The sequence below is a fragment of the Mustela erminea genome, chromosome 4, assembly GCF_009829155.1.
Source record: "Mustela erminea isolate mMusErm1 chromosome 4, mMusErm1.Pri, whole genome shotgun sequence".
Lineage (NCBI taxonomy): Eukaryota > Metazoa > Chordata > Mammalia > Carnivora > Mustelidae > Mustela > Mustela erminea.
In genome coordinates this window covers 68,837,002-68,856,695 of record NC_045617.1, presented here as the reverse complement: position 1 = coordinate 68,856,695, position 19,694 = coordinate 68,837,002, and the positions used below count along the sequence as shown (strand labels likewise).

Genomic DNA, 19,694 nt, shown 5'->3' with positions numbered 1-19,694 from the left:
TTCTCTCTCTGTAGATAGATGATGGATGATAGATAGATAGATAGATAGATAGATATAGTTAGATGGATGGATGGATGGTTATACACATAGATGATAGATATTGTTAGATGGATGGATGGATAAGTAGATACATAGAATTGGGAACCATCTGAAAATAATTTAAACAAAAAGTTGAAGACAGCTGGCACTATTCATCAAAATTCAATTTATAATTATTAACTCAAAATTATTGAAAAAGATAATTATTAATTCTGCAATTATACTTAGAGTAATTTATTGTAAGGAAATGCTTATAATCACAACAATGTTTATCATACTAGAAAACAGGAGATGGCTTCTGTATCCAACAATAAGTTTGGATGAACAAATTGTACAGTACAATTAGGTACAATGCAATTACCATGCTTCCTTATGTTCTTCTGTTTGCCACTCATCGTTGGCCTCCATAGCCATTAAGATGAAGTTCAAAGGTCTTAATAAGTTTCCATCTGCGGACTGCATCTCTCTTAACACCACTAGGACTCTCTTGATCCTGCCAGAGACTCCTTCAGAGAGAGTGATCACCCAAGATACCCCTGAACCTCATCCAGCTTTGATGATTATTGGTGTCATCACCTACGTGTTTGCTACACTTCCTGCATTAAGGATTACAGCAGGGACCATCAGACATGGAGACTCTGTCCTGCCTTTGGTCTCAGGCAATCCTGCTAGCCTAGGAAACAGGTCATGCAACATGACCAAGGGCAGAGTAGAAAGCCTGGACTCTTCTGGAAGGTCTACTCACTGTAAGAGAAAACTTAGAATATAATCAGAATCCTACCGGATTTTCAACAGATAACCTATCTTAATTTCAAATATAGAGCCAATGCCTCACAATTATACATTTGTAAGAATTCCTAAGAGAAGAAGAATGTCAGCTTTATTCTTAGTTACATCAACTGAAAAAGGAGATTCCCTGAATGCACCAATGCAAACTTCTAAAATCCCCGTATCGCTTTCCAGCCTGTATATTCATCTTCCTCACAAAGAACAATGAAAACAAATATATTATTCCATAATTTCAAAGGAAATTGGTTTACTTTGACATCTCAAATTCAGACAGTCTGAAGTAAAAATAAACATGAAGTCTCAACTGGGAAGTGTTTGGGATTATCGTGTTTCTTATACAAATATTTAGATGGAAAATCATAGAATTTGATATACCAGTTATGAAATAAAAACAAGTAAAGTTAACCATGAAATACACCTCATAAATATTACACACATTTCATTAGGTGGATAAATTCTGAGAGCCATGAAGGAAACCCTCCAAAATACAGTATTTATTTAAAAGACGATATAGTTTGTATTGAAGACACTGTTTGCAAGAGAGAAAGGGCTTACAAATGGAATACAAAAATGCAACATTCTTAATCCATTTGACTGGACACATCAGTATGGAATCTCTTGCTTCCCTCAAGGAGTGTACAAGATACCACACAAACATTTAATTTTACTTAGTTTATTAATATGATCCAAACAGACTTAGCTTAAGAAATGAGGAAAGGACATACAATGAGATTTGGCTGAACTACACAAAGGGAACCTAAAAAGTGACACGATTTTCCATTGGCGACGACTTTACTAAGGAAAGTTAGTTTATTAACTAATATAAAAATAAATCTACCATAGCAACTATGACTCAGATTGAGCCAGGATGCCTCACGCGTGACACCCAACGTGGTCAGTGAGGTCCTACAGGGACCCCATACCCTCCTAGCCTGGCTCAAATTACTGGGCGTTTGACCTGGAACCTCATGAAGGACCCCTCACAGCACAGGGTCTGCAGCCAGCTCTGTTTTCTCCTCGGCCTACAACCATTATATACCATTTCTGTGTTTCCCGTAGCTTCTTTCTTTTTAGAGGGTAACAGAGCTCAAGAAAAAAACTCACCTGGCCAATGCTGGGTGGGGAAGGAAAAAGAAATTATTTTAAGATGGGTTTGGGGTAGTTCGGGAGTACTAGTCGACCCAGATAAACCGAGAGGCTAGAATGGGTTTCAGTGAAACGCATTGAGGTCAGGGGTCCATCGGGTTTTCACAGAAAGGGCAGAGCTGGATTAACACTGAAGGAAAGAAAGGACCATTGTTACACTGGGGAAGTCACACCCAAAGAACAATAAAGAGGACGAAACGTGGAACAGCACGTACTTTCTTTCACATTTTTAAGATGAAAGCATTTTAAGAAAGGAATCTGGAAGCCAAATCACCAAAGAAAAAGTAAAATAATGATAATGAGTCTTTAAATAAAAAGAAACGTGGAAGGAAATAAAGCACTCTTCCACCCGACTTTGTCCAAATTGTTAAAAAGGTTGTGTTAAGTCAGTCTAGTTTTGCTTTATTGGCGGCAGATACATGTGATCAGACACATCTGAGCAAAAGGAGAGAACCCAGTCAACATCTCTCAGGTAGACGGGGAAGGATGGGCGCAGAGAGGAAGGGAGTGTGTGACCGGAAGTTCTCCACATGCCTCACACTCTCTCTTCGTGCCCACAGTGTCTTTAACCCACACGCTCGGATCACAGGAAACATCGTCCCCAGGCACAGAATGATGACCATAAGCGTGTGCTGTGCAGCAAGCTACTGAGTGCCATGAAGCCCACGAGAAGCTCAAAAGAGCGATTTCTGTGCACGGAAGAGGAAGAAGAGGCTCCACACACCAAAGGCTCTGCTTTATACGGTCTTTCCACGTGGGGAGGTAACGCTGTCATCCCTTGAATCTGAAAAATCAAACAGTAGACAGTGCCAGTGACGGAAGAGGTCTTGCTCAGCTCCCCGACTTGGGCAGGGTGGAAACGGTGGGTGGGAGTGGGTCGCCCAAGGAGTCAACCATCAGGGGACTCGGAGCATTAGGGATGCGGAGGGGGGAGGGGCAGAGAGCCACATGCGCCTCTGGGAAGGAGAGATACAAACTCAGCTCTCTTGCTTTTTGAAGCTCTCATCCCATCCTATTCCTGCTTCATTCCGACCTTACTTGATCAATCTCCCTCTTTGTAGAGGGTAAAATCAGGACTTCTCAGTCAACCCAAGCAGCGACTGAACATATAAATTATCAGACATATCAAAAGACAACTGAAACATTGGATTTATGGATATTTGTCTGTTCCTTAGATTTAACCTGTTGGGGATTAGGTAAAATGTGACGTCTAGTTTCTTCAAAGATGAAAACAAAGTAGGGCTTACCGACCACTCTGCATTGTCTGTCTTGGAGCATCTCACGTTCACCGGCAAGCTAAGGACAAGCTTGTTGAAGGAAAGACCTTCCTTTTTAGCCCATTTAAACTTATTCATTGCATCCATGAAAGAAAGATTTTTATACTGCTTGGGGCTTTTGATAATGAAAGGCCAGGTCCTGAATTTAAAATAACCACAATCAGTCATATTCAGAACAAAAGCATTAAACATGTCTCCCTTACTTTTCAACATTCTAAGATAGACCTCATACTTGTCCATTTTACACACACAGAAAACCTAATACAAAGGATTGATTGACTCATCAGCAATTCCAGAAGATATACAGGGACCAAGTAAGGAGTCTTTGGAAAAAAATGGAATTCCTTATTTTAGTAGCAGATGAGCACTACTCTAGACAAATAATTTTGACCCAGAAAGCTTCCCCCAGCCTCACAATCCTTTGCTTATTTGTTTTGGCTCTCCTTAACAACAATATGCCTGGTACGTGTTCCGTTCCACAGAATTTAACACTAATGGTGTAATAAAGAGATGTTACTGTAAGACATGGAAATTTCAGTTCCATAGAGTTGAAAAGCCTGACCCCTATGGGCTGCCCTGTTTTGACTTGCCTAAGTGATAATAAATTTAAAAAAATATGAAACTGAACCAGCATTTTTCAAATTTTACTGAGAAAAAAAAAAGCTCTGCTGAAGATAAACTCTTGCTTCCACTTGCTGTTTAAAACAAAACAAAAAACACATTAATATCCAAGAAAGAAAGAAGAAATCACAGAAGAATAACACAATCTGCTTGAAAAGCTACTCCTCCAGTGATATTTTTCATGAATGTAAGTTTTATGTTATTGATTCCTGAAAAAAGGAAAACTGTTAGGTAGTGTTGGCCAACCACAAAGACTTACATGAACTAGTCCGTGAGTCTTCTCAGAGATTGTCATGGGTCACCAGCAGGTATTTGATACCCGTAACAACCCAAGAAAATGGTCCAAGAATTACCGATGGATCGACCTCCCCTAGAGGAATTTACACTTACCATATTTGATCTTCAAATTTTCTTTTTAAAAAACATTTATGTATTTGAGAGTGAGAGAGCACGTGAGCAAGTGGGGGTTGCAGGGAGAGAAGAAGGGGGAGAGGGACAAGCAGGCTCTTAACTGAGTAGGGAGCCAAATGCAGGGCTCGATCCCAACACCCTAAGATCATGACCTGAGCTGAAACCAAGAATCCATGGCTTAACACACTGAACCACCCAGGTGCTCCTACAGTGTCTTTTTAAATCCGTGGAAAGCTACAGGTAGGTTTTCTTAAAAGTCTTAAAATCAAATATTAAAAATAAAATTTGTTTTTCAAAGAGATAAGGTGTACATCTTTAAAAAAAGAAAAGCTACTTCTCCGCCATCTTGACTCCTCACAAAACAAACTGAGGGTTGCTGGGGGGAGGAGGGTTGGGAGAAGGGGTGGGATTATGGACATTGGGGAGGGTATGTGCTTTGGTGAGTGCTGTGAAGTGTGTAAACCTGGTGATTCACAGACCTGTACCCCTGGGGATAAAAACATATGTTTATAAAAAATTAAAAATTAAAAAAAATTAACTGATTTATTAAAAAAAAAAGAAAAGAAAAGAAAAGCAGGGGGCGCCTGGGTGGCTCAGTGGGTTAAGCCTCTGCTTTCGGCTCAGGTCATGATCTCAGGGTCCTGGGATTAAGCCCCACATCCAGCTCTCTGCTTGACAGGGATCCTGATTCGTCTCCTCTCTCTCTTTGCCTACTTGTGATCTCTCTCTGTCAAATAAATAAATCTTTAAAAAAGAAAAAGAAAATCAGTTTCATAACCAATGAGAAACCCTTGAAGGAAATCACCAGCCTGTAACGCCCAGAAACACCACAAGGTGGCACTAGAATCCGTACTAAAGCGCTAAGGGAACTTAACCTCAATGCGTTTTCCACAGCCTTGCTGGAGAGAGTGAATAGTGTATTGTACATGGATGAAATCTTTTAAAAAGTTTTGCTGCTTGAATAAATCAGTAAACTAGTACTTTTCTTTTTGAGATTTCACAGCGTAAATAACAGAAGTAATATAAACACACTTGTAAATTTACTGTAAGTGTATGGAAAAGGATGTAGAAAAAGTTCACATGTTCAGAAACAGCCTGACTAGGGCTGGTGACAGGGGCTGGTGATCCTCTCTTAGATGGAAGCTGGACTCATACTTATTGTCTCCTCTGCATTCCTGCTGACTTTGTCCAGACCTCTATCTGTAATGACATCACACCAACAAACCTCCTACCCCTTCCAGCCTATCCACATTTCCGGATTACTCCTGGAGAAAAGGGAATAGAGAGACGGAAAGAGAAATCCTAAAGAGGTAAATATTTACCCTGTGTATTTTTCCTTTAAACACTAAGCCTTAAACCAGAAACAAGTAACCTTGAAGTAGCAAGTCCTGCTCTCATGGGGACTCAGAGTTGGTTAGGAATATTGGGCATGGTTTAGAAATTAAAACAGTTTCATTTCTTTACATCTGAGCAGTGTGTAAATGTCTACCTAGATGCAAATATAAATAAGAAGGTATTATTTACGTATCACCATAGTTGATAAAAACAAACTCATTAACATCATGATTTAATATTGGTGAGCAATTTCCCTTTGTAAATTCAATCTAATTGACAAGTTCATTTAAGAATATATAGGTAAGTGAAACGAACCTAGACTACCTGAAATAATTTTGGGAAAAGAAACAAATGGCAAAGTTTTGGCATTTACCTGGTCTTATTTCAAGATTTACTATAAAACTGTGATAACAGAGTGTGACATTAGAGTAAGGCTAAGCATGAACATCAGCAAGACAAAATTCAGAGTCCAGAAAAAGTATATGATCCAAGTACTTTCAACAAACATTTCAGGGTAATTCAATGGGAACTGTAAACCTTGGTACTGTAAACCTTGGGTTGGGGGGGACAGGAAAAAATCTTCATAACCTTGGGTAGGCAAAGACTTCCTATACAAGATGTCCAAAGTTAAAAATAAATAGAAAATGATAAAAGGGGTTTCAAAAAAATATTGTTAAAAATGGAAATGAAAATCTTCACAGACTAGGAGAAATGAGTCGTAAAAATATATCTGACAAACAGCTTATATCTGAAGTATAAAGAACTCTTTAAAAATATAAAGAACTCTTACAACACAATAATAAGAAGATGAGTAACCCAACAATGGACAAAAATTTGAGCAACTAAAAAGGAACATATATAAATGACCAATAAGCATGTGAAAGAGAATCAACATTGTTAGTCGTAAGAGAAATGGAAAATAAAACCACAATAAGATACCACTCCATACACTTAAGTAAAATTTAGGAGCTCTTATACATTACTGGTAAGAATGTAAAAAGAAGCATCATTTTGGAAAGTACTCTGAGAGTCGTATGAGGTAAAAAAAAAAAATCCAGTGATTCCAGCAGTCCATGCTAGCCCAGAAAACGGAAAATATGTCTGTACAGAAACGAATACACTGTTCATAGCAGCTTCCTTCATGATCGCCAGAGACTGGACACAATCCAAATGTCTTTCAACTAGTGATTAATGGAGGAAGAGATGAACACAAGGGAATACGACTCAACAATATAAAAGAGTGGACAGCTGATACACCAGCAGAGATGAATCTTAAAAACATTCTGAATCAAAGAAGCCAGGCACAAAAGAGTACATACTGTAGGATCCCATTTTTATAAAACCTAGAAAAGATAGGACTAATGTAGTGCTAGAAAGTGGATTGGCAGCTTCCCGGGGCTTTGTGTAGGAGGAGGGATTGTCTCCAGATAGCAGAAGGGAACTTGTGGGGGTGATGAAAATGTTCTGTATCTTGTCCGTGGTGGGGGTAAGTAGGTATACGCATCTGAGAGTGAGTGCATTTTGTCATAGGTAAGTTCTACCTTAAAGATTTGACTTAAAAAAAAAAAAAAAGTAAAACAGAAATAAAAACATACCAATGAGCCAATGGGGGGGGAAAAAAAAAAGACAGTATCATGTCATACACTTTATAATCTAATTGTTGAAGAAGCAAGCCAGGAAATCTGACCTAACAAGGTATAACTCCTAATCCTTTCGACACTCTAAGACTAGAGGAATGTTGGGAAGCCCCCAGTAAAGTTGTCTCACTGATGGAAGAGAAACTTCTGGGTCACAACAGGTTTAACCATATGATGTAAAGCCTCGGACATTCCCCTCTGGAAAGGGACTTGGTCCCAACCAATTAGAAAACTTCCTCAGGGGCAGGGGGGAGGCAGGGAATATCTGGTTGGCTCGGTTGGTGGAACATGTGATTCTTCATCTTTGGGTTAAGTCTGAACCCCAGGTAGAAAATACTTAAAAATAAAATCTTTAAAGGGGCACCTGGGTGCCACCCTAGGTTGAGGTCTGACTCTTGGTTTCAGTTCAAGTCACAATCTCAGGGTCGTGAAATCAAGCCCCACATCAGGCTCTGTATTCAGTACAGAGTCTGCTTAAGACTCTTTCTCCCTCTCCCACTGCCACTCCCCCTGCCCACTCTCTCTCTCTCTAAAATAAATAAATCCTTTAAAAAAAATCTTAAAAGAAAGAGAACTTCTTCAGCATATTTTCTTAAGAATATCTGAGAAAGGAATAACCCAACCTCTGTAATCCCAGAGTATATAGTCCTACCTCTATATGTCCTATCCCCACAGCCCTTTACCCCAAAATATGGTAAAGTGTGTACATAAAATCTGTCAGCCACACCTCAAACTGTGGTGTGCAAAGACAGAGGGCTACTGTCAGATTTGCTCAGAAGGTAGACAAGAATTCACCCATATTTTATCAGATCAAAGAGCCGTTTTAGACAGAATTAGCTCAGCATAAGCAAGAAATGACATCACAAGCCTGCAAACATAGAGAAAGAAGAAATTATATCATGTTTCATGAAAAGAGACAGAAAAGGCTGACTCTAGAAGAAAATATAAACCAGTTATACCAGAGAGAATTCCACAAGTGTTTCATGTACTAAGTTTATTTAATAAGAGCATGCATTTAATTAAACAAGAGCTCACATACAAAAATTTTAAACAACAGAATGAGATGAAAAGGGAAATAGCAGACCAATGGAAATAAATTTAGGCTAAAACAAATTTAGCACCAAATAAATTAGAAAAAAGCAAGAAGCAGAAGAACCCTCCCAAAAAATTATGAGAAAACACTTGTGAAAAATTCCAAATAGATTAGAAAATACTTTGTAGATATAATATAAGAAAATTTTTTCCCTGAATTGAAAAAAAAAATATATATATATGTAATGAAAGAGCACCCTGTGTTTCAGGAAAATTTAATGCAGATGTTGAACACTAAAATATGTTCAGTTTAACTTATAAATTCTACAGGTAGATGAAGAATACTACCATTCATCCAAAGAGAGCTCCCAAGGGGGAAAAAGTGGTAGGGCCCCAGAATGTTATATACAGCTAAATGCTGTCCAGATATAAATGCAGAAATTCACAAATATAAAAACAACAAACAAAAAACAAACGAACAAAAAACAAACACAAGGCATAAAACACTTGGAAATCCTTCTTTTTTTTTTTTAAATATTTTTATTAATTATTTAATAGAGACACACAGAGAGAGGGAACACAAGCAGAGGGAGTGGGAGAGGGAGAAGCAGGCTTCCTGCTGAGCAGAGAGCCCCATGCGGGGCCATCCCAGGACTCTGGGATCATGACCTGTGCTGAAGGCAGATGCTTAACAACTGAGCCACCCAGGTGCCCCTTGGAAACCCCTCTTGATGAACCAACTTGGAAATAACATTCTGATGAATAAAATGAAAGAGCTCAGAAATGTAGAAATCCTATAAGATTAAGGATTACCGCTGAATCTATTAAAGTCTAAAAGGTGCATTAAATATTGTGGGAATTTGGTTTGAGAAATAAAGGGGAGAATTTAAAAACTTGAAAACACAAAAATTATAATCTAAGTGATAAATGTTTGGAGGTATGGAAAAGGGATGTGGGGGAGAAATGTGAAAGTATGAATGTCCTCATCCTTCATGATTTGAGGTCAAAACCTGTAGTGAAACAAATGTGTGCAATATTTTAATGCTTTCTACAATCTCTATTCTCAACATTGAGATCTTTTTATTAAATACTACTTCTTATGGTTAAAAACAATAGAAGCAACCATGTTTATCTGAAATTCAACAACTGTTCATTTTTAGCTTCATATTTTTATATACATTTTTAAAAGATTCATGTATTTGTTTATTTGACAGAGAAAGCCAGCCAGCACAAACAGGGAGCACAGCAGAGGGAGAGGGAGAAGCAGGCTCTCCCCTGAGCAGGGAGCCCGATGTGGAGCTTGATCTCAGGATCCCGGGATCCTGACCCAAGCCAAAGGCAGATGCTTAACCGACTGAGCCACCCAGGAGCCCCATGTTTTTATATAAATTAAACAAAATTATGATTTAATGTGTTATTTGAATCAGTACAATTATAGTCTTTATAACAGCATTTACTCATCTTTATAGCAACACCACCACAGAAAGATCTCTGTAATAACATTCAATTAATGTTAGCACTGTTTATTTCTTTTAAAAAAAAATTTATTTATTATTTGACAGAGAGAGATCACAAGTAGGCAAAACAGCAGGCAGAGAGAGAGAGGGAAGCAGGCTCCCTGTTCAGCAGAGAGCCCAATGTGGGGCTCGAACCCAGGACCCTGAGATCATGACCTGAGCCGAAGGCAGAGGCTTAACCCACTGAGCCACCCAGACACCCCAGCACTGTTTATTTCTAACAGAATTTGAGGTGATTGCTTGTGCCTTCTTTTTGAAACTTTTTTTTTCTTCCTGCCTTCCTTAAAGCCCTTATAACAAGAGTGAAAGATTTTTACACACTATAAACATGAAGGAATTTTTCTTACAAAGAAAAATTACACACAGGTCCCTTGATTCTTTTCTAGAAATCGAACAAATGACATCCAGCTTTCCATTACATAAGCCTCTTTGGAGGTATGGAGAAAGGGCCATTGTGTGGTGTGGCAGAGAATACAGAATTTATCTAAACATGTGATCTAGTCTGTTATCTGATCTTTTAGGAGTCTTTCCGCTTTTCCTTAAGCCCTGCCAGATCTGTAGGAGGCAGAGGGAAATCACAACCCCTTCAACAGACAGATCTGAGACAGGATGTAGTTATCTTTACTTTTCTACCAGCTCTTCCTCTAATCCTAGGATTGTTAAAGGGTGTTTAAAACAAGACAGTGCACCTAACTAATCATTACATGAAAGGCATGGAATAGGGTAGTAGGGGTTATACATTATAGGATACTCCCTCGAATACGGTCTCCTGAAACCAAATTCACAATATTCTTTTCAGTAAAACAGAAAAAAAAAAAAAAAATCACCCAAGCCATTTCGCTTTCTGGTCGTTTAGCCAGTTCCTTGTTGGTCTGGCTTTTAATAGCATCTATGCCAGTGTGATGAACTCACTTGAAAGTCTGATTTAAAGCCTAAACATGAGGGCACTTGGGTGGCTCAGTGGGTTAAAGCCTCTGCCTTTGGCTTGGGTCGTGATCTCAGGGTCCTGGGATCAAGCCCCACATGGAGCTCTTTGCTCAGCGGGGAACCTGCTTCCTCCTCTCTCTCTGCCTGCCTCTCTGCCTACTTGTGATCACTGTCTGTCAAATAAATAAATAAATAAATAAATAAATAAATAAATAAATCTTCACCACCCCCCAAAAATAAATAAAGCCTAAACATGAACGTTACAACAGAGGCTCCTTTTCACTCGTACTTTTGAAGAATAAATAAACTTCAACCATGTAGTTAAGTGGTTTTATGTGGGCAATGATGTCTCAAAACTGGCCTAGTTCTGGGAAGCAATTCTTAAAACCCAACTTCAGTATTTCCTGGGTGAGACCAAAGGTGCGGACTCTAGCAGAGCTCCTTAGAACTTGGGACTTGAGCATTGTCAGAGGACTTACACAGGTTGAACACAAAAGAAAATAATTGGCCCCTAGAATGCATTTTGAATCATCAGCTTATGAAACAAAGAGCTTTGAATGTCCATTTAAAGTACTCTCAGATTAACCCTTTAAAAGGAAAAGTTTCTAGTCAATATATTAAAAAAAAATTCTAAAGGGGCAAAAATTTACTAAGTCTTATCAGGAACAATATTTATATTTTTAAAATAAGACTATAGGGACACCTGTGTGGCGCAGTGGGTTAAGCATCTGCTTTCAGCTCAGGTTATGATCTTGGGGTCCTGCGATTGAGCCCCGAGTTGGGGGGGGGTGCCTGCTCAGCGGGGAGTCTGATTCTCCCTCTCCCTCGGCCCCTGCCCCCTGCTTGTGCTCTCTCTCAAATAAATAAATGAAATCTTTGAAAAAAAATAAAAATAAAAACAAGACTAGATCCTAGTGTTTTTAGAATGACATTTTATATACTGTTTTGATAGTTATTACCATTTTATTTTTTTGCATATGTAATTATTTATTTTTAATAAAAAGGCAGTTATCTATCTCCCTCTCTACCATAGAGACACAACAAACTTTATCTCCTACATTGATTATACAGCCTCTGACATGGAATAGTCTTTAAATCCCTCTGTTTCCATTTCCTCTTCTACAAAATTGGGATTGCAAGTCCTACTCTACCAATTGGAATTGTGTGAAAACAAATTAATTAAAATTATACATAGAGCCACCCAGGCACCCTTTTTTCTTATATATATATAACTATTTTTTCTATTTATTTGAAGCACAGTAAAAAAAAAAAAAAAATGGTACACTTTGGAAATTCAGTGGCACAAGGTACACTGCCATAACTTGAGGGACATTATACAGTTAAAAGTAAAAGGAAATAAAAAGAAAAAAAATTCCCGTTCAAAACACTGCATTACATAATTTTACCTGCCCAAACAGACCATTAACAAATATTAGGTCAATAAACTGCTAACTCCATAAAAAGGTAGCTTTCTTACTAAAATGCAAGAATTTAAAAGATTGGTATCTAAACAAGAAAAGACAAAAACAAACTGAAATGAAAACCTCGGTATCACATCTAAAATCGGGGCTTTTTGTTTGGGCCTTCATACTCTTCTCTCCCTCTACCATATCCTGCTGGAGTCCCAGGCCCCATTCCTCCAGGACCCTGTCCACCCACAGGTCCCACACCTCCCTGCCCAAAGCGCTCAGTACGCATGTCTCTTCCCATCGTGGAACTACATGAACTACAATCGAATTTACATAAGCATTTTTTCATTTGAATTTTAGTAGATACAGACTTCTGTTCTGGTTGTCATTGGGTTGTCTGAGGAGGAACTTACTAGAACATATTTACAGATAGTGTAATTTAAAAAGATGAGAGCTCTTAGTTCATCATTTACAATCTCTATAATAATTTGGAATAAAAAGTAGATCATAATTACATGCTACTTCAGTGAATGCATTTGACCACATTCTCATGATGTGTTTTTTTTTTCATGATGTGTTTTTAATCCTCTCCTTAAACATATCCCCTTGAAAATCTATGTGTACCTTTCACCTAATTATATCAGTCTCTTTCATTAGAAAACTCTTCCTTATATTAAAACAAAATCTATGCTCCAAAATTTCCACCAGCCACCCTAATTCTTCTTTGTGGTATTGCTAAGAATGAATAAAATCCCTTTTTTCTACATTGACCTTAATATATCCAAAGCAGAACTTTCCATTTCTTCTTCAAATATGTTCCCCACAGCACATACATCACTATTTTCTCTTTCCTCTTTTCTTTCCCTTATCACCTCTCTTTGAGAAGCCATCAACCAACGAATCCATCGTGTGCCACCATGAGAAGGTAACCTTCTTTTTTTTTTTATATTTTATTTATTTATTTGATAGAGATTCCAACTAGTCAGAGAGACAGGCAGGGAGAGAGAGGAGGAAGCAGGCTCCCTGCTGAGCAGAGAGTCCGATGTAGGACTCTATCCCAGGACCCTGGGATCATGACCTGAGCCGAAGGCAGAGGCTTTAACCCACTGAGCCACCCAGGCGCCCCAGAAGGTAACCTTCTTGTAACTGTTTCTCATTCCTCGACTGCCACCCCCTTGGTCCCAGGCGCATTTGCCTCACAACACAACACAACTCAACCTCGCCATCACAACAGTCTCCTGGTTGGTATTTATTTTCCCAGTCTTGTCCTCCCAGAATCCTTTTGAATTCAGTAGGCAAATCAACCTTGTTTCTATCCTACAATGGCTTTTTTGCTCTTAGGACCCAAAGTCTTTATGTCACTTATAAAGTCCCATGTGACCTTTATGTTGCCTGTAACATCCCTCCTGCTGTCCAACCTCCTCACTTAACTCTCTACCATATTTCACTCTGTTTCAGCCAAACTCACCTTCTTGCTGTTCTTTGAACATGCTACCTTCATACCCACCCTAAAGTCATTATATTGGCTTTTTGGAAAGAGTATACCTTGTATCTTTCCATGGCTGGCTCCTCATCACTTAGGTCTTTACTCAAATATCACCTCCTGCCATGGATCGAATGTTTGTGCCCCATATTCATATGTTGAAATCTTAACACTCCAGTGATGGTATTAGGAGCTAGGGTCTTATCCCCTCATGGGATTAGCACCCTCATAAAAGCAGCTTGAGAAAGCTCCCTCCCCCACTCTGCCCCATGAGGTTACAGTTAGAAAATGGCCATCTGTGAGCAAGTGAGTCCTCACCAGATGCTGAATCTGCTGGCGCCTTGATCTGGGACTTTCCAGCCTCCAGAACTCTGAGCAATAAATTTCTGTTGTTTATCAGTTACTCTGTCTGTGGATTATGTGACAGCAGCCTGGACAGACCAAGACACCTTCCCAGAGAAGAAGAGTTTACCACCCAACTGACGACAACTACACACTTTCTTCACTGTTGCAATTATTTTCATAACATTTACTAATACCTGAAATTTTATACGTATACTGTTTATTACCCCTCTCCCACTCCAGAATATAATCCCAAGAGGGCAGAAATAATATAGATCTTGTTTGTTATTTTATCTTAAATAGTTTCTATGATGTGCGATTGTGCAGAGTGAACATAGCAGGCCTGAGAATTCCTTCCTTAGAAATGCCTATTTGGAAGGCTGGCCTTTGGCTGGCGTCAGCAAACCTAAGGAGTAAACAATTTCCTATTCTGATATAAAACTTTCTCTAAATGAAGAATGACTTATTGTGCCTTGACTATTTGTACAAATAATGCAATGTGTGTTGAACATCTGCTTTCCTTCTAGGAGTCTATATTTTAGTACTAGGCAGAGGACACCTATGTAACCAGCCCTCAATAAAAACTCTGGGAATTGAGTCTCTAATGAGTATCTCTCATTAACAACCCTTCATGCATGTTGTCATCCTTCGATGCTAGTAGCATTAAGTACATTTCATGTGACTCCTCAAAAGAGGTCTCTTAGACACTTGCTTTGTGTTTTCTCTAGACTTAGTCCATGTGCCTTTTCCTTTTGTTAATTTTGCTTTGTATTCTTTCTCTGTAATAAATATTAGCCATGAATACAATAATAGCCCGACTCCTTTAGGTCCTCTTAGAAAAATCACCGAAACTGGTGGGAGTCTCAGGGACCCTGGACATACCAAGCAAGAAGCTAACCTCTCACTGCAGCTAAAAATAAGCAAAGAGAATAAGACTTAAAAGAATTCCATAACGTGGTGATAAATCCAATATGAAAATGAATCCCGTCCTTCTCTGAGGTATACTACCCCACTATGAAATCCATTTGGTACTTACGTGACTGGCCTATAGATCTCCTTAACACCAATGAACTGAAGTTGTTCCATAATGTCTGGAATACTTGCACACCGAGTAAGATTAATTCTTGGGTAATAAAGAAGGTATGAGAGACACATTTCATTCCTGGTGCTTAATCCTCCCTGAAAATGGAGATATTTTATTTAGAAAAGTGTATGTTCCACCAACTCTGACACTTAGAGCACACAAGCCACCAATGTCATACAATTCCCTTCAATATTGAAATGTAATAAGTCTGAAACTGAGCAATAATAATCTGAGTGACAATTTGATTTTTAAAGAGGTAGAGACACATTGAAAAAATAAAATGATGTCCATCTCTTTAAAAGTTTCCTTTTTTAAACAACCTAATAATCTCTTTCAAGTTTTGTTCATTTGATGAAAACTATTCACCACAGTGAACATTTGAAAGGATTATGGGGATGTTTGGTTAACATGATACCAATCAGTCAGGTCAATGGAATCTTTCCTTGGCTGCACTGAATTTTCTATAATCTTGTTGTCATGTATAAACATAAGAAGACACATACCACAGAGAAGATAGATTTCAAATTTTGAATCAAGGTGATAAATTAGATATTAAAAGTAAAAAGATTAAAGCTCCTCAGGAGAACACAATCTAGAACTATTACATGTTACAGGGTTGAATTTTCAACCAAAAGTCATTAAACATAAAAAGAAATAGGAAACTATGATCTGTACTATGAAAATAATAAATTTACCAGCAGAAACTGATTGTGAGAAGCTACAGATGCTGCATTTAGCAAAAATTTAAAAACAGGTAAAAATATGTTTAAAAAGTTAAAGATGCTCAAGTAATTGAAGGCAAAGACATCAAAAATGAGTAAACAAATAGAGAATGACACCAGAGAAAGGAAAACATACGAACAAAGAAAATAGAAATTCTAAGGTTAGACATTACCATCATTGAATAAAAAATTCTCAGGATGAGTTTAACAACAGATTTGAGATGGCAGAAGAATCAGTGACCTTAAAGATAGAACAATAGAAATTTTCCAATCCAAAGAACAGAGAAAGAAAAGAAAAACAAAACAAAACAAAACACTAAAAAGAGTGAAAAAATTCCAGAAAATACTTCAAAATACGATATTAAATGTTCCAACAGATATGTAATTAGATTTCCAGAAGGAGAAGGAAGAGAGAAAAGGGTAGGAAAAAAATACTTGAAAAAATAATGGCTGAAATCTTTGCAAATTTAGTGAAAAACATTTACAGACCCAAGAAGCTCAACAAATACCAAAGATAAATTTGAAGAGAGCCATTCCTAGACACATCATAGTCATATAGCTGAAAGCCAAAGACAAAGAGAAAATCTTGAAAGCAACAAGAAAAAAATGACACATCACATGTAGGGGACCAATGATATGAATGGCAGCCGACATTTCATCATAAGTGATGGAAGTAAAAAAGAGATATTGGGATTACAGAAAAAGTAGGGAAAAGTAAATTAACCAAGAATTCTGCATTCAGCAAATCATCTGCTCTTCAAAAAGTGAAGGCGGAAAACTTGGCAGTATTGTTCATAGTTCTAAATTAATGCAGTAGCTAAAATGCAATGATTTTACAAATTGCAAAACACATGTTTTACAGGATTAGGGAAAGGGAGAAGCTAATCTACAAATGAGGTTACAAGTGATGCTTCATTAAAAATCATATTTAATTTATCCTTCAGCTGGGATGACTATTCAGAGTGGTACTAAATTGTCAGAAGGGAGCCCGGCATTTGCATCCTCCCATGAACCAGTCACTACTGCTGGCTGCCCCACTCTGGGGAGCATGACTTCAGGTGGGCCATTTCCTGATACCAAAGGCAATGCCCAGTGAATGACATGGTTGTGAGTTATCATCAGATACTTTCAGTTTAGCTGTGCTGGCTTTGAAGAGGCCACCACAATATCCACTAAAATAATAACGTATGATGTCTGTAGTAAAATAATTCATGCAAACAAAATCACATATAAGGCACAAAACAAAGCCAACACCTGTGGACTGACTGCACCCTCTGTGCTCATTTTTAATTCTCCTCTTCCCCATTTTAACTGAAGATGAGGATTATCTCACCACTTGATTAATCATTCTATTGTCTTTCAAACCCTTTACTTTCCATTTACTGACATACATAGGCATCCCTACATCCACTTACATTTTGTATGTTCTACAACTTTAGGTACCCCCTGGGGTCTGCTTAACTTGTCCTTTTTATTCTTCTGATACATTCATGTTAACATGCATGGCTTTCACTCATTAATTTTCACAAATATATAGTGTAAATATATTCTATGGACATATTATATTGTATTTATTTGTCGTTTTTTTTTGATAAACAGTTGGGCTGTTTCCAGCTTTGTGTTCCTGTGTTGTCACACGCCACCACAAATATTTTATATATTTCTCTCCAGGAACACTTCCTGCAAAAAGAACCTTAAGGTGAAATCCACAGAGGAATGGAACTGGGAGAGCGTCCGTGAATCTAGAGCTTTGCCGGATGATGTCATGCTTTTCCCCATGGTAGTTTTATAAATTTACATTTAGCTATGTACAAGGACTCCAGTTTTAGAACATTGGAATTGCAATTTTATATATTGCCAACCTGATGGGTATAAAATATCTCATTCTGGTTTATATGTGCACGATTCTGATTTCAAATGAGATTGAGCATCCTTTCCTATGTTTATTATCTATTTGGGCCTTTATTTCTGTGAAATGGTTTCTATCTACTGTATTTTTTTTTCTATGATCTATTTGTCTTACATTACTGATTTATGAAATTTTCTTTATATGCTGGATACGAATGTTTTATTAATCTATGTAATACATTTTTTTTTCAGTTTTAAACTTGTCTTTTCACTTATTTAATAGTGGGTCTTGGTAACCAAAAGATTTCAAGTAGTTAAACTCATCAATCTTTTAAAGTTTGTGCTTTTTATGCTTTAAGTTTTTTAACTACTCTCAACAGCATAAAAATATATTCATATATTTTTCTCCCAATAGTTTTAAGATTTTGTTTTTCACATATAAATATTTAATTTAAATACCTGGAATTGGCTTGTTTGTGTATTGTATACCCAGTTGTGCTGGTATTCTTTAGTGGACAGTCCATTCTTTCCCACCTAAATGGATATTGTGTCTGTTCTAAACCAAGTTTCCGTATAAGGGGTTTGTAGACCAGTCTCCAGGATTCCTATTATGTACCACTATTCTAACTCTGGACCCAAAGACACTACTGATCATCATAGCTTTAAAATAAGCCTTCACATCCAGTAGACTGTCTCCATCTTTTATTTTCTAGTAGTGTCTTGCCTGTTACTAACCCTTTGCTCTTCTATGTAGATTTCAGAATCTACTTGCTCCATATAAAAGCTAAAACTGGAAAATTTTTAGAAATATGGGGGCACCTGGGTGGCTCAGTGGGTTAAGCCTCTGCCTTCAGCTCAGGTCATGATCTCAGGGTCCTGGGATTGAGCCCCACATCGGGCTCTCTGCTCTGCAGGGAGCCTGCTTCCTCCTCTCTCTCTGCCTGCCTCTCTGCCGACTTGTGATCTCTCTCTGTCAAATAAATAAATAAAATTAAAAAAAAATGCCTATAGAAATATGAAAAAAAATTAGAGAAAATTTTCACAGCTATGGCTAGGCAAGGATTTCTTAGTTAGGATATGGGAATCTCAAATCATAAAATCTCTCTGAATTTTTTTTACTGAAAATATATCAAATTAATAGGCCAATATGAATAGAAGGATTATCTTTATCTTATGGAGACCTTCGACTCACGAACACAATATCTCTTCATTTCTTTAGGAAAATATGGATTTATAATTTTTTTACCATGGAGATCAAACACATCTAATGTTAGATTTTATTTCTATAGAATTTAGAGTTTTAAAATGCATTTCCTTAAGATAGTTTCTTATATACTAAAATATAGTTAATTTGGGGGCACCTGGGTGGCTCAGTGGGTTAAGCCTCTGACTTCGGCTAAGATCATGATCCCAGGGTACTGGGATCAAGCCCCGCATCGGGCTCTCTGCTCAGCAGGGAGCCTGTTTCTCCCTCTCTCTGCCTGCTTGTGATATCTGTCAAACAAATAAATTAAGAAAAAAAAATATATAGTTAATTTTAGATATCAGTTTTGAGGGGGTTTTAATGTAGAAAATTATAATATCTTTGAATAATGTGTTTTGCTTCTTTGCTTCTTCTTCTCTGATCCATAGGACTTATGTTTTTCCTCTCCTAGTACAATGTTGAATGGAAATGATGATAATAAACATCTTTGTCTTCCTCCTGATATTAAACCAACACTTCTAATATTCAAGTAGTTTGATATTTGCTATAGATTTTTCATAGCTAAGCTTCATCTGGTTAAGGAAATTCTCTCCTATTCCTGGTTTGTAAAATGTTCTTTTTTTATTACTGTCTTAAATCTTATGAAGGCTTTTTCCTACCCCTATTGACATGATCATATGTCTTTTTCCTTCAATCTCCTAATGTAGAATAGTATTATTAATATATTTTCTATCTTAAACCAATTTACATTCCTTAGCTAAACCCGAATTCCTCCTAACATTACATTTTTATATAATACAGAATTTGGTGTGCCAATATTCCCTCAAAGGTATTTCCATCAGGTGCATGTTGTTGACCTCCTGAATACTAT

The 19,694-nt window shown here is 37.6% G+C and overlaps 1 protein-coding gene across 1 annotated transcript in view; it reads right to left on the bottom strand.

The window, feature by feature from the left end:
- Nucleotides 1–257: 257 nt before the first annotated feature.
- MOXD1 (monooxygenase DBH like 1) overlaps nt 258–19,694 on the bottom strand; it is a 91,855-nt gene continuing 72,418 nt past the window's right edge. The window contains exons 10-12 of the mRNA XM_032339501.1: nt 15,002–15,144; nt 3,222–3,390; nt 258–2,758 (exon numbers count right to left, since the gene is read on the bottom strand). Coding sequence (XP_032195392.1) covers nt 2,558–2,758; nt 3,222–3,390; nt 15,002–15,144 — 513 coding nt within the window. The 3' untranslated portion in view covers nt 258–2,557. The remainder of the gene's footprint in view (nt 2,759–3,221; nt 3,391–15,001; nt 15,145–19,694) is intronic.